Source organism: Etheostoma spectabile, unplaced genomic scaffold (genome assembly GCF_008692095.1).
Source record: "Etheostoma spectabile isolate EspeVRDwgs_2016 unplaced genomic scaffold, UIUC_Espe_1.0 scaffold397, whole genome shotgun sequence".
In the NCBI taxonomy this organism is placed as follows: domain Eukaryota; kingdom Metazoa; phylum Chordata; class Actinopteri; order Perciformes; family Percidae; genus Etheostoma; species Etheostoma spectabile.
Window position 1 is genome coordinate 312242 of NW_022605601.1, and position 23801 is coordinate 336042.

At 41.2% G+C, this 23801-nt stretch overlaps 1 protein-coding gene and 1 long non-coding RNA gene across 2 annotated transcripts in view; both read left to right on the plus strand.

The window, feature by feature from the left end:
• Positions 1-5528, plus strand: part of LOC116686599 (uncharacterized) — a 21440-nt gene extending 15912 nt beyond the window's left edge. The window contains exons 3-4 of the long non-coding RNA XR_004331304.1: positions 4709-4713; positions 5513-5528. This is a non-coding gene — a long non-coding RNA (uncharacterized LOC116686599). The remainder of the gene's footprint in view (positions 1-4708; positions 4714-5512) is intronic.
• sorcs2 (sortilin-related VPS10 domain containing receptor 2) overlaps positions 1-23801 on the plus strand; it is a 530001-nt gene that overhangs the window by 167586 nt on the left and 338614 nt on the right. The window contains exon 3 of the mRNA XM_032511626.1: positions 7788-7887. Within this exon, the coding sequence (XP_032367517.1) occupies positions 7788-7887 (100 nt within the window). The remainder of the gene's footprint in view (positions 1-7787; positions 7888-23801) is intronic.

Genomic DNA, 23801 nt, shown 5'->3' on the forward strand with positions numbered 1-23801 from the left:
CACACACACACACACACACACACACACACAATAAGCACACAGTTAACCTACACTGTGTGGATATTTCTCCTGGTAATACAATGGGTTATATACTGGCATAAAAAAGTATTCCTCCACTGCTCTCAAGAGAAACTTCCTCAATGATTTACATGCAGGGGGCTAACCATAGGAATACAAAACTTGTATTTTGTGACATTGATCTCTAATTGGAATCAGATTAAAATAAGAATCCCAAAGTTTCAGCCCTGTACTATGAGTGAGTCATTTAGCAAGCATCATTCTGTGAAGGATTGTAAGGAAGGTATTTCTAAATATATGAAAACTAAGGGCATTAGAAGAACAGAGCTGAATACCTTTTACCAAGTGCAAACAGCCTGTGGTGATAGAAGCAAGCTGACTGAAGTCCATACAGGGAGACCTGGAGGCCATGGCAACTTCCATATATCTTAATGTTGTTCTTTTCTTCAGTGGTTTTTGTCAAAAGTATCCAAACAAATTGTCATCAAAGCTGACAGGATGAGGCCAGTGACTCAGAGTAGAGCCTCAGAAAGACGACATCTGTGGTAAAATACCACCATGACCTCTTAGGGAAACGCTTTAATTGCTTTCTGATGGGGATGAATTATAAAGTAACTTTTTTCTTTCATTAATGTATAATATTATGTCATTTTCTCTGTACAAACTGAAAAAATAGAACTGTCAGGGGGCTTCACAAATGGCAGCAGCACTCTGCTCCTGATAACTATGCTCCAGTGGTTTTGTGCACTTCAAGAGACTATCCGCTACTGTGAAGGGCCCTTACAGAGCATGAATCACTGTATCTTGGCTAACTGCCTGCTCAGACTACTTGCAGTGTAGAAGGCACTTCCAGATGCAATTTGCCAATTGCTGTTGAAACAAAAATGAAACCCACATCTTCCCACCTTCTGCTGCAAGGTATTGTGATTCTAATGCAAACAAGCTCATTAACTCTAATCATACAGAATGAGCAATTGCAACATTAGCAAATCTGTTGCAGAAAGTGTGCTGCATGCAACAGCATCCCATGACTGTCAGCTCTGATCAGTTCCACTTCTACAAGTGTCCACTCCTATTCCTTTACAGTACACAACAACAGTGCATCATATTCCAAGTCCTCTCTGCTGAATTACACATGACGATGCCTTCAAGGCCTCTGCCACTCCAAATGGCACTTTGTTAAAGTGGTACCAAGTGCAGATGTAGGGCTCAAAACCCACAGTATGCCCTATAGTTCTTCAAGAAGGAACGAATGGGAAGGGAAGAAGAAGAAAGGGCACAAGTTTAGGTGGGTAGGGCATCGGATTTTCACTTGAAGTTTTGCTGGCACATCCAGCCGGCAGGACACCGGGGGCGGACCTAAGGCAGGCTGAAGGGACTACATATCCCATCAGGCGTGGAATTGTCTCCGGATCCCGAGGAAGAGATGGAGAACGTGGCTATGGAGAAGGTGGTTGGGCCTAGAGCTCTGTACTTGCTAAGCTTGACTGGAGCCTGTTGATTTTTTCTCTTTCCAATTACACAGCCTATAGGTTACAATTGTAGCAATTATAATAGTTCAGTTTTAAATGGCAAAGTGTTAATATTTTAATTTAGAAAAATGTTTGGAGCATTTTTGGCTGTTTTTTTTTTAATGACAAATCTGCCAACAGTTGACCATGTTTGATTAATTTAGCCTCTCAAATCAACACTTAAATTGCCTACAAAAAAATGTTTAGATGTAAACACTTAAAGCATATCACAATGTTAGTTTAAAACACTAACGACCAGTGTAAAAGGGCATTTTGGACAAGCTGTGGCTGCTCGCAACAGCGTGCAGTGAAAAAATCGGTCCATATAATCTAAACAAATTCACCCTACAGCCAGAAGCACAGTCTCTTACAGAGCATTGTTAAAAGAAAGCATGACATCTACAGTGGAGGGTCAAGTCCAGTCCTCCTTTCTTCTATAACTCTTCCTGCTGCGCTGAAGACTCACTTGCTGTTGCTGCTGCTGGCTGGGACACAAACACTGTGTGACTGGGAACCATTCTTGATAGTCGTGGTCTTGTGTATGTTTGCACCAGCATTTTTATTGAGCGTTTGTTCATTGGATGTCTAAAACATAAAAAGGAGAAGCCTAATACAGGCCTGATGTCCGCCTGCGTGCAATCTCTGATGTGAAAAATTGGTCCAATGCCCGACCCAGGGTTATAAATAAGTTGGGGCCTGATGGGCTTAGGCTGAAATGCAGGTCTCTAGTCTGGTCTACGTTACTTAACCTGACACCACTTTAACCCAGTTATGGACAGTTATTTGTGTTGCTCTCAGTGAAATGAAAACTTGAGAGTTACATGCTCTGTTTCTTTGGTAGTAAGCATCTCCAATGAAAACACATTGCAAGGTCTGTGAACTGTTTTCTCTCTTTTTCTCTTCTGTTTTATCTATCATAAGCCAGTCAACCGTAACCCCTTTCTGTAGACACAATTTGTTTGCTTTTCTTGAGTTGTGACCTCTGTTACTGTCATCCCAAGGCCAAAAGAAGTTAAGCAGTTGTCTTTTTGCCTAGCCTATCGACACAGGCTCACACATCCTCTGTGAACTCTGCATAGTGTCCATTTTCAGGAGGCATTCACAGCTGAGGAGCATTCACACATTCAACAGATTGAGTGTTAAAATCCATGTCACAGCCAGATCACAACAGGGCCACCAATGTCTTGAAAAGGACAAGCATCCTACTAGCAAGGTAAACATTCCCACAGGATTTTTTTTTCAAAAGGACATACTTTATCATCCTACATTCCACTCTGTAGTCAATAAAGCCATGCTTGACACAATCAGGCCAAAGAAGATGGCCATAAAGCCTTTGTCCAGGGTACACCTGAGACTCCCTGAGCTTTATCATCCATAACTTTTTTACTGCTGTAAAAATGGAAAATAAAAAGGTGGAGGTCACTGAGGTGTTGACTGATCTGTAACACAACAGCTGCACTAAAGCAGAATGGTCTTTTTTTTTTAAATAGAAGATGCAAGCCAGAAATAAGACGGCATTGATGAACTGTCCACGTGTGAAGCAGATAGGGGTGCCCCCATTTCTTCAGTTTTGTGTCTTATCTCAGAGGTTCATTGTCTCAGCACCACTGAGCTGTGTCATAAAACTATATCTCTGAACATTTACCATTCTTAAGCATAAAATGTGACCACACTTGTTGAAAGCGTGATCTGTCAAGTAGTTTTTATGATGCCTTGCTTTTAAACAGTGTAAATCAGCTTTAATGCTAATGGTGGCCCTCTTTCAGCAGTATTTTTAACAGTAGTCATGGCAAGTACCAATAAATTCGATAAATCAAAAGCCCCCATTTTCCTGCTAATTCCCTGGTCTTTTTTAGGGAAAGATAGGCAAGCTTAGATTTTTTTAGCCTGCTCATGAATGGAGCTTTAACCCGCTCAAATATTTGGCAGGAATTATTTTGGAATGCAACTCAGTGAGTGATACCCTGGCAAGGAACCTCATTTGCCTCATACTTCATCCTTTTTGTCCACAGAACAGCTGTGTTGTAATGCATTGCAGATTTTCCCAATCATGCCTCTCTTTGGCAGTGAAGCACGTTGCATGGATGATCGAAGGCTATGACACATTCTCCGCAGAGAATGTGACTCAGATCACACTCTGGTTTTCTTCCTGACTGTACCCCAGCTGGGACAGACACCTGTATGTAAGCCAATCACCAATGAGCCTTGTCAAAGTTAACAGTACAGACCTCAGACTGTCAAGGCCTGACTCAGAATGACAGCATCTGTCTGCCTTAGCATTTGGTTCCCTACAGAAATCAGACATTGAGCACCTTGCCACTTTATATGTCCCCTGGCTGTCTTTAACACACTGACCTACTGCTCTGCTCTACCACCTATTTCAGAGTATTAGCTTAGTTCTTGACAGAAGATATGTCTTGAAATACATGCCCAGTGAGGAATTTCAACGTCTTGGAGGATTTACTTTTGTCTGACACGTCTCAGTCATATCCCATTTGCAGCTAATAAGTTGCAGGCAGATCCTTAAATGTATTTATAAGAAATTAATTAGAAACCTGTTTCCTCATTACCTCCTTCTCTGTATTTTGCTATACTGTCTTGTCACACGTTGCCTAGGCACTCTTGATTTGTCTTTCCTAAAACATCAGGTGCTGAAGCAACCTTGACATATTAGGACATTAAATCTGATTCAGGACCTGTCGCCACCCCAAAGTGCTTCCACATTCTCTTGTTTCCTCAAGCGCATCAGGGAAAATACAATTTCACCTGCAGTGTCTGTCTCTGTCACATCCACTTTTGCAGACATTTCCATGTCCACCTTTCTCTCCCCTTTCCTGTCTCTCGGTATTCCACTCTTCTTTTATACCTCTGTATTCTAGTGGTTTATGTCCTTCCACTGTTATTTTAACTGTATGGTCTAGTCACTTTTTTGTCCAACCCTTCTCCCATTTCCTCTTCCCTGCTCCCCTTCGTCTCCCCTATCATATACTTCCCACTCAGTTTCAAAGTAATTCTTCCTCATTAATCTACAATAGCTCCCAACCAGTTTATTAATCCAAAGGTCTGGATGGCAGACAGTACAAAATGAGCTCTCCTATTAACTCAACATCATTATTCTCACCCTATGAGGCTGTGGGGCTGCTGACTTTCCACAGTAACCCCCTACTCAACCCACAAAGTAGCCGTAATAGTCCTAGAACGTCTTTCTTGACTTCGACCCCCCTGCTTTGCAAAATTTTTCACTTGCCTTCTTTATGTTTTAACCTTGCCTAATAGCAGCACTAGGCAAAGTTTTTTAAATAATACATCAGCCGCATCTACTTAAATCATAAAAGTCTCCCAATTTTGGTAAGATAATGTACATTTCATAATCACATTTTGCATGAAATTCAATCACCTCAAATGAAAAAAGGAAGGAACAATAACCTCCCAAACACATGACTCTTAACTGGTATCAATTGTATTTTACTTGAATGACTTACACTGTCACTTTGAAATACCAATGTGTCATTTCCATCATCAACTCACCAAAATGTCCCTGTTTGGTCTTTAACAGATGGATATAAATAAGCAATTTCCATGGTAGCAGATTCTTGGTAGGGATAATGAGGACAGAAAGATAGTAAATGAAGTGTGACTTGTCAGCGTCCAGATGTTGGATGTGTTTCTGGGCATAAGGCTCACCCTGAACCTTGCCACAATTGTACTAATGAAGGATTATGATTGTGTAATAGGGAAAAGGTATTTTATCATTTAACATAAAAGTATGGTATGTCAACGTGTAAAGAGCCAAAACAAGCTCTCAAAAATTGCAGGGAAGGTGACTGGCAAGTCATAGAAACAACTGCAATATATTTTTTATTACTGCTGTATATAGAAAGGCTAAACATATAACTGCAGATACCTCACATACTCAGCCCTATGTAATACATGCATTGAACACAGAATGACGGCATCTGGAACCACTATAATTTAATTTGTAGAAAGGTAGAAAATCCATTACAAAGTATGCAATTCTTTGAAACATGGTCATGGTCCTTCAAATGTGTTACACAAAAAGAAAAATACATTAATCCTCACCCAAAAATACAAAATCTTTATCATACTTTGAACTCCTTAGGACTGAATCTGACTGCTCAGCGTAGTTTTTGCAAGCACACCCTGCTGATCCAGCCTCCCAGTGGACTAGCAGGCCTACAGTCCATCTACGATTGGTTTTTTAAGATAAGCACTGAGCTCTGGCTGCTAACACGGCCATCAGCACTAGATCCGTCCACGTCCTCTAAGTGATCCCAGGTTAAACACTGCACACAGGCCAGTGAGGAAGATGAAAACACTTGCCAGCTCACCGCAGAGAAATAGCTCACTCCCACTATGCCACTCCATTTTCTCCAGCTGTGTCAGAGCACTCTGGGGGAGCTGATTGCTGAATGGCTTGGTGGGGCTTCAGGTGTTTATGTGTCTCATTGTGTGTGTGTCTGTGGTTGATGTCCCACTGCGCGAAGGAGTAAATCCTCTTGTCCTTAACCAGGCGGACGTGCTGGCTCATCTTTCTCTTTCATCAAGACCTCTTTTTCCAGACTCCCACCTGTTGAACCCTCAACCCTCGGTTAAATACTGCAGCATCTCCTTTCCTGTGCACTTTGGATTGCTTTCCGAAATATCCCCAGAAAGCTGTGAAAAGCTGCACACTAGAAGTGCAAATGCAGTAGATTTTACATTTACAGTCTTTAACATATTTTTAATCCTTAGACACTAGTGCTGTCAAACGATTGAAACATTTAACAACGATTAATGGCATTAATGTCAGAGTTAACTTGCAATTAATGGAACATTTTTATCTATTATAAATGTCCCTTGATTTTTTTTTTGTCCCTTGATATTTTTCTCATTTCAATGCTCAAACATGGATCGGCTTGCTTTGAGCAAAGGTTTTTTCATTGAAAACAAGATTGGCATATAGCCTACTGTAGTGTTCAATTTCACACTATCATTCTCACCTGGAGCAAATAATCTCTCGCACAATGTAACACTGTCCATCAATGTGGTTGGCCATCAAGAGGTATTTCAGACTGGACGTGCTGCGATGATAGCTCATTTCACAACGACAAAACCCAAAGATCCCTTTGGTCTTGTCAATGGAACATTTGGCAACTTTTAAAAAGTAAACTTTCCATTCAGAACGTTATTGGTGTCCATTTTGGCGTCTCTTGCTTGCCATCGACTCAAAACGTAACGTTACTACTCTTTGGCCTGCTCGCAAGCCCAAACAAATGTGTGCGGCAGGCCTGTTGTTTTCTTTCCAGTCTAGCTAAATTTGATGTAGTGTTGTAGTTTTACTAACGTTACTTGTTGTTGCAACAGCGTGTTAAAAAACTACAAAGTTTACTAGGCCAAAAAGAATGTTAGTCTTGCGATAAAAAATTTACGCCATTAAAATGGGTTTGCGTTAACGCCGTTGACAGCACTATCAGATAATTTTTTTTTTTTTTTTGCTACCTTAATCTACCTTGCCTGTATAGTGTTGTTGAGGGAAACTGTTGGATTAGTCCTTCCTCTGAATATTCCTGACAGGAATTTAAGACATTCATTTTACATAAGAGGTCACCTCTCCTCAGCCTTGCCGAGCTAAAACCTGTGCCATTTTTCAAAACCTGTCACAAACAATCCCCTTCACTCTGCTTGGTGGGTGGGACTGAGCCATTCTGGAGAAACAATCCAACAGCTTGCTATCAATCTCAAACACACACAGCAGTTCGTATCTGCTCTTAAAGCTGCCAGATTTGGGGATTGGCCAGTACTTCATTGCTAGCCTGAGGCTGTTTTTCCATCGTGGTGGCAATGACAGGTCGTCCAGCCATTTTGATTTATTTGTCACACAGCTCAGACTGCGGACCACAAAGTAGTAATATGGTGACAAGAGAGCAGATATAATGCCTTCAGGGCGGTTTGAAAGACATTTCCCCGACATTTGGCCAATGTAATCTCCTTCCCACATAGGTTTTTCATGGATCTGCTGTTGTTTTAATATCCAGGATAACAAGCGTTTGGTCAAATGGAACCAAGAAAAGTAATGAAATGTAATGATTAACCATGTATGCGCAGAAGGCATTTTAATAGGTCCTTCATATCATTACCGTACTGCTTAATGCTATTGATATTGTGTGACTCATGAGACCATAGCACAAGGAACGTTACCACAAAATGGTCCTAAGGTTTCCTGAATAACATGTTCATGTTTTGTCTGCCTGGTTTTAGATCTTCTGACTATGGCACCACCTACACCAAACTCAACCTGATGCCAGGGACAACAATCGTGGTGACCAGCTTTTATATCTGCCCAACCAACAAAAAAAAGGTAGGATGATGCACTTATACAGTATGTTGTTAAACGATTGTGTTAATTATCGGCTGATTTGCTCATCTAGAACTGACAATTTAAGATGAAACAGAAAAACTGTGCTCTGGTGTTTTGTTGTGAGCTAGAGGCCTGAATAAATATTTACACTGGCAGGCTGCGTAGGAATTACAAGACATCTAGATGTGTGATTTGAGAAAATTGTCCACTGAAACTTAAGACAAAACACTATTTAAAATTTAGATCCTCCAGCATGGAAACAAAACATCTCTTAGGATTGCATTATCAGAATTAAAATAACCCTATTAACTGTGTTAAAGGCAAATTTAGTTTAGTATTTATTTATTACGAACATGAAACAAAGAAAATAAAAGAAAACGCTAAAAAAGGATAAAAAATAAAATTAACAGCACACATTTAACAACGGTCAACATACAATTTCTAATAAACAAGTACACGTCAAAGAGGAGTAGGAAGAAGTTCTCACTTATCTGGTCCTACCCCTTCTTTTAAATTACACTTTTGAAATTGATTAATCAAAGTTACAGTAGGTAACTTTTATAATGAAACTGTCATAATATCCTGACAGTACTACATAAGAGAGATAATCTAATAACCTTTTTAAAGCACATTTCTCATCCTCCTCCTGGTGCTTCTAATGGCACAAAAACAACTGGTAACACTTCAAAATAACCATCACTAATAAATGGTAAACTTGGGTGTTTACTTTTAACTATGAAATAATGATTTATAATGGTTACAAATTATTAGTAGAGATTTTATAGTAAATTCACCTATGACAAATGATGATGACTTTAAGAAGCTCCTCCCTAAAACAATACAATACATTCGACATTATAACTGTTGAATTGTTTGTTCACATGCTGTTTGGTTCTGCTGATGAGATGTAAACTAAACCCCATGTTGATAGACTGCCCCTTTAAAAACCTGAGATAAGAGGAAGAGTGTGTTTATGGTTAAAAAACAAAAGTGGATATTAAGTGCTGGATTATGCCGGAATGCAAACTCCTGTCTGCTGCACCAAAGTCTCATGTGCTTCACACCCATCTACCCCTTGACCTCCACACACTTACTTTCAGCTTTGCTACATATATAACTACTTTCTGCATGCTATAATCACATATAGATTCTACATCTTGAGGCATTAACGTGCCCATATTGTGATCATTTTCAGGTTCATAATTGTATTTTGAGGTTGTGCCAGAGTAGGTTTACATGGTTTCATTTTCAAAAAACACCATTTTTTGTTGTACCCCACATTGCTGCAGATCCTCTTTTCGCCCTCTTCACTTCTATATTATTTGTTGGGAGCTGCACATGCTCAGTGGCTCGGTAAGGTCCCATCAGCTAGATAACTCTTTCTCCAACTTTGATCAGTCCAAGGCACGATTAGCTGGGAGACTTCTTCTAGACGAGGGCCACTTGTGGAATACCGGCACAACAGGGACAGGAAGTAGTTCTTTTGGAGAATATGGTCAACTAGTGTGTGTTGTAGCAGTGTTTTGCCATTGAGAACAAGCTAGCATGCTAGCGCTAGCAAGTGCTATGGTTAGCCACCTCGTATCGGCTAGTTACGTAGAAAGCCGTGCAGATTTTGAACAGCCCACCCGGAGACTGAAGGCAGAAGACATTCAGAAATCATATCTCACTCAAAACAGCATGGGTGGTTTTTCCAAGTTTGTATGCGCCTGGAAGCACCAGGGACACAAAATATCACCCGAACATCTCTAAAAAAGTTATTTTTTTACTTTTATTTTTTATAATATTGGCACTTTAACCATGGCTACTAATATTTAAGCGAATGCTTAAAATGTGCCCTTACTTTAGCTGAAATATTTTATGGTTTTTAATTTTGGTGACAGCGCAAAGATTAACTCATGTTGTGCTGCTACATGTTGCTTGAACTGCATTTTCCCCAATCTTTTGGTATTTTTGCACTCTTTTGGTATTCAACATACCAAAACACCCTTTGGCCACAAGCACCACTCCCATGTTCCATAGCAACACCAGATACTCATAAAACACATCAGAAGAGCTGAAGCAAGAGCCAAGAGGTACAGCAGGTGACTTAAACTGAGATACGAGTGGACTGCCAATTGTGGTGGCCCGTCTAGTTGGTAGGTTTTATCACCGGGGTCCAGGATTCTTCCAATCAATGAAAAGATAATCCCTTTTCTCACATTGTGCTCCAGTCACCACTCCAAAGGTTTGCGTTGGATCTGCCATCTTCCATAAATGCATACGCACGCACACGCACGCATGCGCGCACACACACACACACACACACACACACACGCACACACGCACACACACACAGAATAGTAGAGGGCCAGACACTATCACAGTATTTAATTGCATGGGAATCAAGTCATCTTAATTTTCCTTAGGGTCAGAAAGAGAGAGGGTGGGGGAAGGGTGATTGGCTGTGTGTGTGTGTGATGTGACAGTAGGATGTCTGGTAATAGGAGCTGATGATCAAGCTCCTGCTTAAACACACCTGCAGGCATTGCAGGAGGGAGTGATGGAAGCTCAGGGTTGGTGCTTCATGCTGGAATCCATGTGTGTAGGTGTCTGTGTGGTATTGCTGTTGTTGCAAGAGTAGGTGTGTGTTCTCGTGTCAATAACCAGTGGATATACGTATGTGGGTGTGTACAGGTTTATGTGGACTTTATGCGCCAAGTTGTTAATCAAATGTTTTAACCCTTCTCACAAAATAGGATCACAAAGAAAAGGTGTGTGGGGCCTTGGGTAATCAATAGGACTTGAGGGCAAGTAGAGAGAGGTGAGTCTTCAGATGGAGACAATGTCACACTGTCTTTCTCTCTCTCCATGGCTTCATTGACAGCTCCATTTAAGATCTGCTCTACACCTTTTGCAAGAGAGCTCCCAAGGACCCTTGACACATTTCTACTCCAGTGGAGTCGTAAATAAACTTTAAGACAGGAGGTTCAGTGTGTTCTCCCGCAGCAATTTTCTTTTAACACCTATGTCTAGAGGGCTGTCAGCTTTGCAAGTGATTGTACAAGTCTATTTCCTTGTTGTTTATATGTATGCAGTAGCAGCAAGCTAACATATCTACATTATTTCCACTACATTTGTGTGGCTCTGTAAAGCAGAGAGAGACTCAGGGATATGTTTGGGTTCTTGAATCAAGCTAGATTGTTACGTGAATTTTTAACAAGCAAATGTAATGTTAGTGAAACCTGATAAATGTCACCTTTAGCTTATTTTGTCCTGAGATGATAAATTACAGTAATGTCCCAATTGGCTAATGTAATAAACTTTTAATTGTCTTTAAATAAATGTAAAGCCTAGTTGTTTTGTATGCTTAAGTATGGTATGCCTTCACAATGAAGACAACTGAGGAAGAGAGAGAGAGAGAGAGAGAGAGCTCAATGAAGCAGCTAAAGGATCTGCAACTTTGCAGAGCTGGATTAATACTGTCCGCAGCCCAGTTGCAGGTGAAGCATTTGATGTCAGGCAACCAACCTACATTATTCATTCAATGTGAATAACACCTGTTTTATCAAAAGCATGTTCTTTAAGTTGGAGAAGGCTAGTAACTCATTAAAAACAAATGTTTCATTTAAGAATAAATGTATGGTATACTGTATATTGGCAGATGAGCTGAATCTGTTTTTTAACAGATTAGACTCTGCCTCCTCGCCTCCCTCTTCACACCCCCCAGCCCCCTCTTACAACTCACTGGCCCTTCCCTCCCCCCTCCCTCCTCAGCCTGCCACCTCAACGACCGCATCAGCAATGAACCCACCAGCCCCGCCTCCCCCTCTCCCGCTCATCAGTTCACACCCCCTCTCCCCCCTGAGACCCTCACTCCTACCATCCACACACCCCAGTCATCCTCCACCCACTTCTCCATAACAGATGATCAGGTGAAAGTCAACTGAAGAAGCTCAAGGCAGGAAGGCCGGGCCCGGACGGCATCAGCCCAAGTCTCCTCAGGACTGTGTGACCAGCTCTGTGGTGTGTTCAGGCACTTATTCAACCTGAGCTGGAGAAGGTCCAGCCCTGTGGAAGACTCCTGTGTGGTCCCGGTACCAAAGTCACAGCGACCCAAGGAGCCAAACACTCAGGCCTGTTGCCCTGACTTCTCACCTGATGAAGACCATGGAGAGGATCATCCTGCGTGCACCTGCGACCCCTGGTGGGCACACAGCTGGACCCTGCAGTTTGCTTACCAGCTGGGATGGAAGTGGACGACGCAGTGATCTACCTGCTGAAACGATCGTGCTCCACCGGAGGACAGCGGGAGCACTGTGAGAGTCATGTTCTTCGAATCTCCAGTGCTTTTAACACCATCCAGCCTTCGCTCCTCGAGTGAAGAGGAGAGTGCCGGAGTGGACCAACATCTGGCTGCATGGACTACGGACTACCTCACCAACAGACCAAGTATGTGAGGCTCATCCCTGTGTGTCTGACGTGGTGCACTGCAGCACAGGGGCCCCTCAGGGTACGGTGCTCTCCCCCTTCCTTTCACACCTCTACACCTCGGACTTCACACACAACACCACCCACTGCCACATCCAGAAGTTCTCTGATGACACAGCCGTTGTGTGGTGTGTCTCTGAGGGGAACATCTGGAATACAGGTCGGTTATCAAGGACTTTGTCAGCTGGTGTGAGCTCAACCAGCTTCAGCTTAACACCAGCAAGACAAAGGAGATGATAGTCGACTTCAGAAGGAAAACATCCCCTTTCCACCGGTGGAGCATCCAGGGATTGGACATTGATGTAGTGGAGAGCTACAAATCTGGGTGTTCACCTAAACAATAAACTGAACTGACTGATAAAACCAAGCACTCTACAAGAAGGGCCAGGTCGCCTCCATCTGCTGAGGAGACTCAGGTCCTTGGAGTGTGTGGACTCTCCTAGGACCTTCTATGACTCTGTGGTGGCCTCTGCCATCCTCTACGCGTGTGCTGCTGGGGGGGGGGCAGCTCGGACCGGGACAGGAGCAGACTTAATAGATGATCAGGAGAGCGAGCTCTGTCCTGGACTGTCCTCTGGACCTCATAGAGAAAGTAGGGGAGAGGAGGATGTTAGCCAAGCTGACATCCATCATGGACAACACCTCTCACCCCTACATGACACTGGGGGTCCCTGAGCAGCTCCTTCAGCAGCGAGTGATACACCCACGGTGTAAGAAGGAGAGGTACCGCAGGTCTCATCCCGGCCGCTGTCGACTCTACAACGCCCGCACTACTGTAGTGTTGTAGTTTCTGTTCCTGTTTCTCCATCTACATCACACACTTCTGTTTATCTTTATATTGGTATTTATATTATTTTATTACAAGTACTTATTTTCAATATTTATGGTCTCAGGTTAATTAATTTAAATTTGCTACGACTCTTGCTTCTTTGCTCTAATTACACATTCAACTTAATTTTAACGTCACTACACCGCAATATTGTTTCTCTTATCATGGCAACCGCACTTTAAAATTCTTTGTTTGACGGCATTACTTACTCAGTCTACCATATTTCATTGTCTTTCTTGCCTGTATTTCTTGCCTTGATTTCTTGCCTTGTATTTTTTGTGCTTACTTGTTTGTGTGGTTATTGTTTTGTTTTTGTTTTTTGCTGTTGCTGCTATGCTGCTACTTGTAACGACAGAATTTCCCCGTTGTGGGATAAATAAAGTATAATCTAATCTGTGCTGTGCATAGAATTGGGAATTAGTTATTATTTTATCTATGGGGCTAACCCCAATAGCTTCAGTTGAAAGAGCATTTGAGAAACTGGGGATTTTCCGCTCCATAACCAGTGTTGGGCAAGTTACTTCCAAAATTTTATACATTATAGATTACTAGTTACTGTTATTTGAGAGTAATTAGTTATATTACAATAATAATGTCTCTGAATTGTAATGCTGTACACTAGTACTTGTAAATGAATAGTGAAGTAAAATGTGCAATAGGCCTACTTGACTTTGAATTGTGCAGTACGAATATAAAGTAGGAGAAAATAAAAACCCCAATTAAAAGTACCTTACAGTTGTATTGAAGTAGCCTACAGTATGTTTACTTTCCACCGCTGATAAAATGTAGGCTAATGATACGTGTAGCAAGCCTAATTCTCGACGTTTGTCAGCTGACACATGGCAGTACCTTTTCCTGGACACAGGTGTTGTCCGTACTGCTACCTCTGGGGACACTGATGTTGTCCATACCGTTACCTGTTGGGACACTGATGTTGTCCATACCGTTACCTGTTGGGACACTGATGTTGTCCGTACCTTTATCTGTTGGGACACTGATGTTGTCTGTTCCGTTATCTGTTGGGACACTGATGTTGTCTGTTCCGTTATCTGTTGGGACACTGATGTTGTCCGTACCATTACCGTGTTTTGTTTTTGTTTGGGGCTGGAGACTGACATGACGGGGACCATTGGGTGGATGCTGGCGCAGCTTGCTGGCGCTGCTCGCCTTGCTCGGCTGTTGACCTGCTCTGGTTGCGCTGTCGCCTGCCTGGACCTGCGCCGGGGGCTCTCCACTTTCACCTGGACATCGCCTTCCCGCCCCACCGGAGATGCATCCACCGAGGGTCCCGCCGGAGTTTCCGCCGCGGCAGCTCAACAGGAGTGAAGTCCATCTGGTCCAGCTCTCGTTGCCCTCCACGCTCTACCAACCGGGCTGTTGACCACAGCGTGTTAGGCCGCCTAGCCCGATCGGCTAGCACCGCCACCAGCTGTGACATCAACTATCTCAACTTTGCTCTGCTCAACATACGCTCACTAACACGCAAGGGACAACTCATCCAGGACTTCATCCCCGATCGTGGGCTTGACTTTCTCTGTTTAACCGAGACATGGCAACAGCCCAACGACTTTTCTGAACTCAACGAATCTACTCCTAGTGGATTTGTTTACATCGGTCAACCCCGTGGCTCTGGCCGGGGAGGACGTCTCGCGGTAGATTATTGCTAAATTGAAAGTCTCGCCAGTGTCTGTCCCTGTCTCCAACTCCTCTGAATCTGCTATCTGCAAGTTGTCTGGTCCCACTCCAACCATCATTGCTGGTGTCTACCGCCCACCTAAACCCAATAGTGTGCTGTATAGTATTTGTTTTGCAGTTGTATAGTATTTGTTTTGTTTTGCTGTATAGTATTTGTTTTGCAGTTGTATAGTATTTGTTTTGTTTTGGTGTATAGTATTTGTTTTGCTGTTGTATAGTATTTGTTTTGGTGTTTAGTATTTGTTTTGCTGTTTTATTATGTATAGTATTTGTTTTGCTGTTTTTAATATATGAATTCCCTGTGCGGTGTCCTTGAGTGCCAAGAAAGGCGCCTTTTAAATAAATTGTGTTATTATTATTACCTGTTGGAACACAGATGTTGTCCGTTGTTACCTGTTAGCGTTGTTGGTGAATAAAAAAAAAAAAAAAAAAAAAAAACACCACTAAATGTTGGATTAAAATTTGTTGTAACTTGCGTTACTGAGCTTGCAACAGGTATAATATTACCAAAATTGAATTAGTAATGCGTTGTATTACTGCATTACTGCAAAAAGGAATACATTACTGCAATTGCATTACTCTAGTAACAAGTTACTCCCAACACTGTCCATAACTAGAGTTCCAGAGGACTGTTTAGATTTGACAGTGTTTGAAATTGCGAGAAAGGTTTCTTTAAAGACACCAAAGGCTCTCTAAGGGGTTGAATGGTTATTCCTATTCAGCGTTTTAAGTTCTACATAATGAGTTCCACTCTGATCACATATTTGTATATTGTATTTGAGTACATTATAAAATGTGAGCTGCCACAGTTCAATAATCCAAGGTAATTCTGGACCATTAGCAAAAATACTTTATGATCCTGACACATCAAACTCAGCCAGAGAAAAATTAAGATTTTATTTTGTAGCACATCACTCATACAGAAACTTCTTTCCTATTATAATAGTATTATTATGGAAGACACTCATCCTAGCAGAAAAAAAAAAATCAATATTCCTGGGATCCCCAGTCAGGATGCCTATAAGAAGTTTAAAAAAATTGACATTTTACAATGTTCACTCATTAAGTGAGCATAGCACTGGCCAGCACCAAAACATATTACTGTAGGCAGAGAGATACGTTAATCACAGGCGATAGAATCTGTCTGGAGGTTGGAAAAGTTTAAACATTTCTTTAATATAGTGAAGGGTCAGAAGTAGCAATAAGGATGTAACAAACTGACTTAGGCCATCTGCCTTCGCCTTAACTGGCTCTTTTAGTTTTTCTGTTTTTTTATCAACTATTGAAATTTTGGGACAATGGCTAGGCCAGCAAGGAGGGGGGGATTAGAATGGAATGTAAAATGATTGCTTCATAGAAACGTCTCAAATACACTCCCAAAGCGAGAGTCACATAGGTTGAGGTTTTAATAGCTTCATTAATTCCATCTCAGAGCAAAGAGAGGAACCCTTCTATAGATAGGTGGCCAAAGACAAGACGTGTCAAAGACTCCTTACACTTTATATGCTATCATTGCCTTTTTAAAAGTGTGAGTGCTGGTTTCTTTGGGGTTTTTCAAACTTAACTATTGTACTACTAAATTCTAGAGCCTTTTCGCTGTTTGTTGAAAAATTTGTTTCTTGATGTGTCTTCAGACCTCTGTGCATTATGGTTTAAACACTGTAGATCTATGCATTTAGTTTAAGTTTACCCTCCGTAAAAAGTTATTTTCTACAGCAAGAACCATTCCAATACAGTCGTTTTTAAAACAATAAACAATAAATAAAGAAATCTAACCAAATCAATTCATAAATGCTACAAAGCAACAACTTTGGACTGTGGCAAGAGCATATTGACAGTAGCTTTAAAAATTCCTTTAGTCACATAGTGGCCAAAAAAAAGGCCAAAAAGTAAGAACAAAGTGATGGGTAAACACAGACATGAGTAAAAAGGTTTCAAAAAAGAAAAAGAAAAAAACAGGACAAAGAGTAACAGACTAGCTTCAGAAAAAAACTCAAGATATTCAGATGTGGTTCTTTTGTGTGATTCACAGGGAAAAAGCTGTCAGATTTTCTCTCTACAGTTTTTTTCTGACTGTGGTGTCCTCTGCTTTCCATGAAAAAAAACAACTAATTGTACAGGAACTGAATGATTTTCTCTGATTTCTTTTTTTTGGTCCAGTGTAATCAAAGAAGAGAGCACCTTAAAAGTCAGTATATGATGGTAAACCTAGTTCAAGCGTAATAGAAGCCAATCTGCCAATGCAAAATGTTCTTTTTTGTGATCAAATTTTTATTATACAATTAACAAACAATACACTGGGACAAAGGAATGCATCCCAGGACCAAACAAAAAAAAACACACAGAGAGGAAAGACAGGGAGGGGGGAAACCCAACAAAAACACCAACAGCAAGAACGGAGCTTGCAGTTCACCAACAAGACACACACAAAAACAAAAGACACTGACAGAGAGACACACACAAGACACACAGGACCAAACAGATGCACAGTCAGATGGAGAGAGGCCAAAGCACAAGTCTACAGCATGGACTTCACAGATTCTGCAATGCTGAGCCCAGAGTCCAAAGTCTTTTGTGGTGCTCCATTTATACGAGCCTTAGAGAGCTCCATGTATACGACATCCAAAAAGGAAAGGATCAGCAGCTGTAAGTCCAGCAAATATAGCACAATACAGCTGGTAATTACCTTCATGTGATACATTTTCACTGAAAGCAATGCTGGCTAAATCCCAGCATTGCCACTTGAGAACCACCCATTCTCCTGTTTCCTCTCTCTCCTTCCTCCTTCTCACCCTGCAACCATGTCATCTGAGAAGCAGTTTTTCCTTCATCCTCTGCCCAGACTCTGATGTGAGAACTGTGCACAGGCTGATAAAGAGAGGGTATGGGGAAACTGTAAACTGAGGACAGTCAGAGGCCAGGTTAGACCACAGAAGCTAGTGCTAATACTTGCTGTAGGGTTATCGACTCTTGGTTCCACTATAGAGGTTGGGTTTGCCCATGCAGTCATTTGGAAATATTGTTCTACATGCTTCATTCAAAGTATCAGGAAGACAGGTGCTAGGGCATGATGCTCAGTCAGACATCCAGCAAACTGATTTTAAATAAACAAAGAATAATTCATATTATCACAAGTCACAGAGAAATTTTCAGTATTGGACTTTACTAAAAAGCATACAGATGTAAGATCAACAGGTTCCACAGTTCATGCGGTTACTCTGCGATACTTTTTTAATTTAAAAAAACTACATATCAGACATTGTGAGACAGACATAATGCATGCAAGGCAGCAGGCACAAGGTCATGGTAGAGCTAGAATTTCTTTCAGTATATTATAACACACCAAATGCTATTCTCTCTCTCTTTCACATCTTATCAGTATTTTCTGTATCAGAAGTATCCGTGTGTTTGTACAAAAAAAACACACAAAGAAGACTATAGTTCTTCTTACTGTCAATTTTTATGTTAATCTTGATTGCTATGAATATGCGAGAACTTCCGATTGAAAAAACCCTTACCTGAAACGGTGCAGGCAACACTCAGTAGCTGCGTTTTCAAGTCAGACATTGTTTTAATTCATCTGCCCTGTCTTGTTCTTGCCGGTGGGTAGCTTGCTTGCCTGACTAGCTGCTAGAGCTAGCTGCTAGCTGTTAGCTGCTATTAATTAGTGTGTAAAAATCATAACGCAGGAGTTCCGTGTGTATTTGTAGCTCATCCATTTTGTGTGTGATTGATCTGGTGTTGGTGAATAGGAGGCTTGGCAGTGTTATCAATAACAGCTAACAGTCAGCTCTAGCAGCTAACCAGGAAAGCAAGCTACCCACCGGCAAGAACAAGACAGGGTAGGTGAATTAAAACAATGTCTTGAAGAGTTGAAAACGCATCTTGATGTTACGTAAGGGTCCTGTTCATGTTGTACAGACATATTAATTGCATTGTGTATCTGTTAAGAGTCACAAAGGCACTCTAAAACTTGCCCCGTTAACTGCCGTTTTAGCTCAGTGGAAGCTTGTACACGTAGCTGCAGCTACTCAGTGTTGCCTGCACCGATTCAGGGCAGGTTTTTTTCAATTGAAATTACTCGCATATTTATAGCGAGCAAGATTAACATAAAAGTTCTCCTTTAACTAAAAGCAATGTATTCTCATCAATGGGTTCGTATGATATTGTATGAAAGGTTATGCACACTAATACTTGTGATATCCCAAATTAGGTGACTGCCATTTAGTCAATTAACAACCGGTCACCTGACAGTTCAGTTTAGGCACCAAAAGGACTAGTTAAATTAGTTAAAAAGGTTAACTTAAGTAACCGCCTGAGAGGAATTTCTACTCCTGCAACATCTCGAGTGTCCTAACGATGGTACAGAAACCACGTTAGTGGTTAGTTTGCCTGAATATACAATAAAGGATATTTAGGCGCTGCTGGTCCCTGCAAAGCATGGTAAATTCATAATGCCACAGTCTATTCAGATTATAGCATAACACTATCTACTGTGATCATTTTGGCCCTGGCATTGATCGCAGCTAAATGCCCATATGGTCAGTCCAGCTGGGCTGTTGTGTCCTCTTTTGCCACGGTGGAGGCCTATGGGCAGCAGCACTGCTGCTCTCAGCCCTTCAGATGACGGGCCTAAATGGATTGACCTGACCAGGATCCACCAATTTGGATCAATAGGCAGCGAGCCTTTAACTCACCATGCCATCGGCTGGCGGGAGAACAGGCTCTGAACGATACATCATGCAGCTTTTGCAGGGATGTAAATGCTGCCCAAAGCTTACCTCTGAATTTTAGAGCTGCAGTGTGAGTGTTTGCTGCAGTCCAGAGTTTAATGGGACTTAGTTAATATTTCAATGTACTGTAGTACTGTAGTAAAGTAGATCAAAGAATATCACAGCAGAGAAGACATCGCTGTAGAACATAAAGGAAGCCAAAACAGGAGGAGAGTGTGAAATTTTCAGCTTTGTTTGTCACACAAATCATCATAAAATGTATGCACTTGTCATCAAAGATAATTTGTATCAACATTTGTATGACATACAGAGGCAGCCACTACCATAGAAAAGACACATCAGCTTTGACATGGTAATTAAACTGAACTACAGTAATTGTTTAAATTTGGGGTGTCTAAAAATAAATATGATGATTTGCCTTTCCCTTTTAAAATCTCCATTCCTGTTTAAAGGGAGCCAAGTTTAGCTCAACAAGATTCAATTTTTGACGTCTAACAGTAACTCTACGTTCAGAGAACTGTCACACAGGCAAAAACACATCCGCTGGCCCATCTGTGGTTCAACTAACAACAGTAGCTCGGTGAGATGAAGTGATGTACACACAACTATTAAAACCTGCATGGCAGGCTTTGAACAACATTTTACCACACATGTCAAACTGTATCAAAGGGTAGCACTTTGTAGTTTTTTCCTATATCCTCCATCATCCACACATTACCAATGGTGAGATCCTTTCTTTTTCACTTCTTTCTACTTCCATTTCTTTTTTTTACCTCCATCCATCAAATTCTCGTCTCATATTGTCCTTTTTCTTGTTCATCTTGTTCCTTCATGTCTCCTTTATCATCTCCTTGTCATCTTTTCCGCTGCTGTGGCCTTTTTCAAAAAGCAGGTTTAATGAAAACTGAGTTTGTTAACCCTGAGATGAGGGAAACTTTGGGTTTTCTGTTTCAGAAAGGGAGATTAATCAAACCTGAGAGAGAGAGAGAGTGGTAACTCCAGCCCTTTTAAAAAAAGTTACTATGGTAACTGAGTCTGTGAACCTAACTTGGTCTGGAGCCGGTTTTCTTCTCTCTGTCTCCTCCCTCTGACACAGTGCTCATTTTCTCATTCATTCATTCATTCATTCATTCAGTCTGTACCAGGCACATTTTACAGCAGTGTGTTATGTGCATGACTAACAAAACATTGTTAGTGTATTAACAGTGTAGGCAGACTATAAAACGTTTAATAGCTCAAAACATGGCATTTCCTTTTGCCGACAATCCTGTTGATGAAGAAGCTGTAGTACTTTACAGGTAGTTAAACATATTCTGGGAGATGGTATTGAGGCCCCGACTATAGATGTATTTTCATTTCCAGATAACTACCTATTTGAACGGTATGCTTTTTTCTTCTAGGTCTATCAATTATGTAGCCTCCATAACCTTATCCGTCCTAACGTCACCCATCGTGGCCATGCTCTATATCCCAGCACATTCTTTGTGTTCCATTACGGTTTTTGGGTTGCATTACGACTTACGAATTTATAACATTGGTGATGCCGGGCATATTAGTAAAGCCACTGTGTAGCAAAGCGCCGTCACAAAAATGTGGCTCGCTCTGAAACGTTTTTTAAATGTTTTTGTAATGTTCCCTGGAAACAAACCAGTAAGAGACAAATTAATAGGAGTTCCACAGTATTGCACGTGATTAATGTAAACCCTTTGAAATAAAAGATTATACTTATAATTCTGTTAAGGATGGTGTTGCAGCCTCTGAATGGGATTAATAGGTATGACTTTTTGCCCGCAGGATTATAGGTTCAATAGCATTTCACCAGTAATATTATACATATGATTAAATAGGATATTAATGCACTACATTGGAACTTATGCATTTACTCTAGCAGCAATTTTCTCACATGCCAATTATCTTTCTTTTGCAGCAACCGCTGTGTGTGTGTGTGTGTGTGTGTGTGTGTGTATATATATATATATATATATATATATATATATATATATATATATATATATATATATATATATATATATGTTCAAAATTGCAATATGTAGCATGAGTACTAGTATTTATTTCTTCATCCCCAGGCAGGTAGATTAGTTGTTGTCTACATTAGTCACACTAATTATAGGCTTTACGTTTCAGAGTGTTTAATTTATATCTTCATAATCAGCAGCTAAACTTTATTTTGACTTTGCATCTTTTTATCCATCTATATGCTTCAAATGATATTGTATTTTTGCAATATGCAGAATGCAGATGCAATAAGTATGATAAATAATTCATGTTTTTTAGCTGTGAGCATAAAAACAGTGTAGACTGGTCTTTCTTCTTTTAGCTAATCCTTAGACCTACTGCTTTGCTGCTGATGAAACCTTTTCTTTATAGGAAAGGAGTATTTTCCTCATACGGTACTGTATTTCAATCAGGAGATACTTGCAAAGGTTTATTGTACATAAACATAATAAAATGTACACTCTTTCAAGCATAGACTTTATCGTAATTGAACAATTTTTAAAAGGGGTAAGGAAGCCAAGACAATCCCCCTCGATGGAGTATAGACACCGGTGGTGGCGGCAAAAGGGAGCCCAAAGACCAGACCGAAGGAGTTGACGGAGCGTCCAGCAGGAGGAAGACCAGGGTGTTTTTGGGTGACAAGGGTGGAAGTGGAGATGGAGGGTTGCACGCTTTGCCTGAAATGACAGCTGACAGCAGCAGGGAGAGAAACGGATTCAAAGCAGGGTTGTGATGCTGTGATTGGCCCTTGGAATTCACAGCCGATTCTGTTTGGTTTAACAGGAAGGTAAATGCTTCAGCAGCTGATTCTAGTTAGGAAGAGAGCAGTGGTTAAGTGTTAAGTCTTCCTAAAAGAATTTACCCTGAGCTACATGTGTTTACACCAACCACCAACTTGTGTTTCATAAGATTACTGTAGGTTCAATTTGTTCATTTATCAGTGAAAAATACCAGTATAGACATAAACTTGTCAATGATTACTGTAAGAAAGAGACAGTATTGGGCAACATACACTCACCCAAAGAATTATTAGGAACACCTGTTTAATTTCTCATTAATGCAATTATCTAATCAACCAATCACATGGCAGTTGCTTCAATGCATTTAGGGGTGTGGTCCTGGTCAAGACAATCTCCTGAACTCCAAACTGAATGTCAGAATGGGAAAGAAAGGTGATTTAAGCAATTTTGAGCATGGCATGGTTGTTGGTGCCAGATGGGCCGGTCTGAGTATTTCACAATCTGCTCAGTTATTGGGATTTTCACGCACAACCATTTCTTGGATTTACAAAGAATGCTGTGAAAAGGGAAAAACATCCAGTATGCGGTAGTCCTGTGGGCGAAAATGCCATGTTGACGCTGGAGGTCAGAGGAGAATGGGCCAACTGATTCAAGCTGATAGAAAAGAAACTTTGAATGAAATAACCACTCGTTACAACCGAGGTATGCAGCAAAGCATTTGTGAACCCACAACACGCACAATCTTGAGGCGGATGGGCCACAACAGCAGAAGACCCCACCGGGTACCACTCATTCCACTACAAATAGGAAAAAGCTACATTTGCAAGAGCTCACCAAAATGGGCAGTTGAAGACTGAAAATGTTGCCTGGTCTGATGAGTCTCGATTTCTGTTGAGACTTCAGATGGTAGAGTCAGATTTTGCGTAAACAGAATGAGAACATGGATCCATCATGCCTTGTTACCACTGTGCAGGCTGGTGGTGTAATGGTGTGGGGGATGTTTTCTTGCACACCTTTAGGCCCCTTAGTGCCAATTGGGCATTGTTTAAATGCACGCCCTACCTGAGCATTGTTTCTGACCATGTCCCTCCCTTTATGCGCACATGTACCCATCCTCTGATGGCTACTTCCAGCAGGATAATGCACCATTCACAAAGCTCAAATCATTTCAAATTGGTTTCTTGAACTTGACAATGAGTTCCACTGTACTAAAATGGCCCCCACAGTCCCACAGATTTCAACCCAATAGAGCATCTTTGGGATGTGGTGACGGGAGCTTGTGCCCGGGATTGCATCCCACAATCTCCATCACTGCAAGATGCTATCCTATCAATTGGCCCCAACATTCTAAAAGAATGCTTTCAGCACCTTGTTGAATCAATGCCACGTACAATTAAGTCAGTTCTGAAGGCGAAAGGGGGTCAAACACAG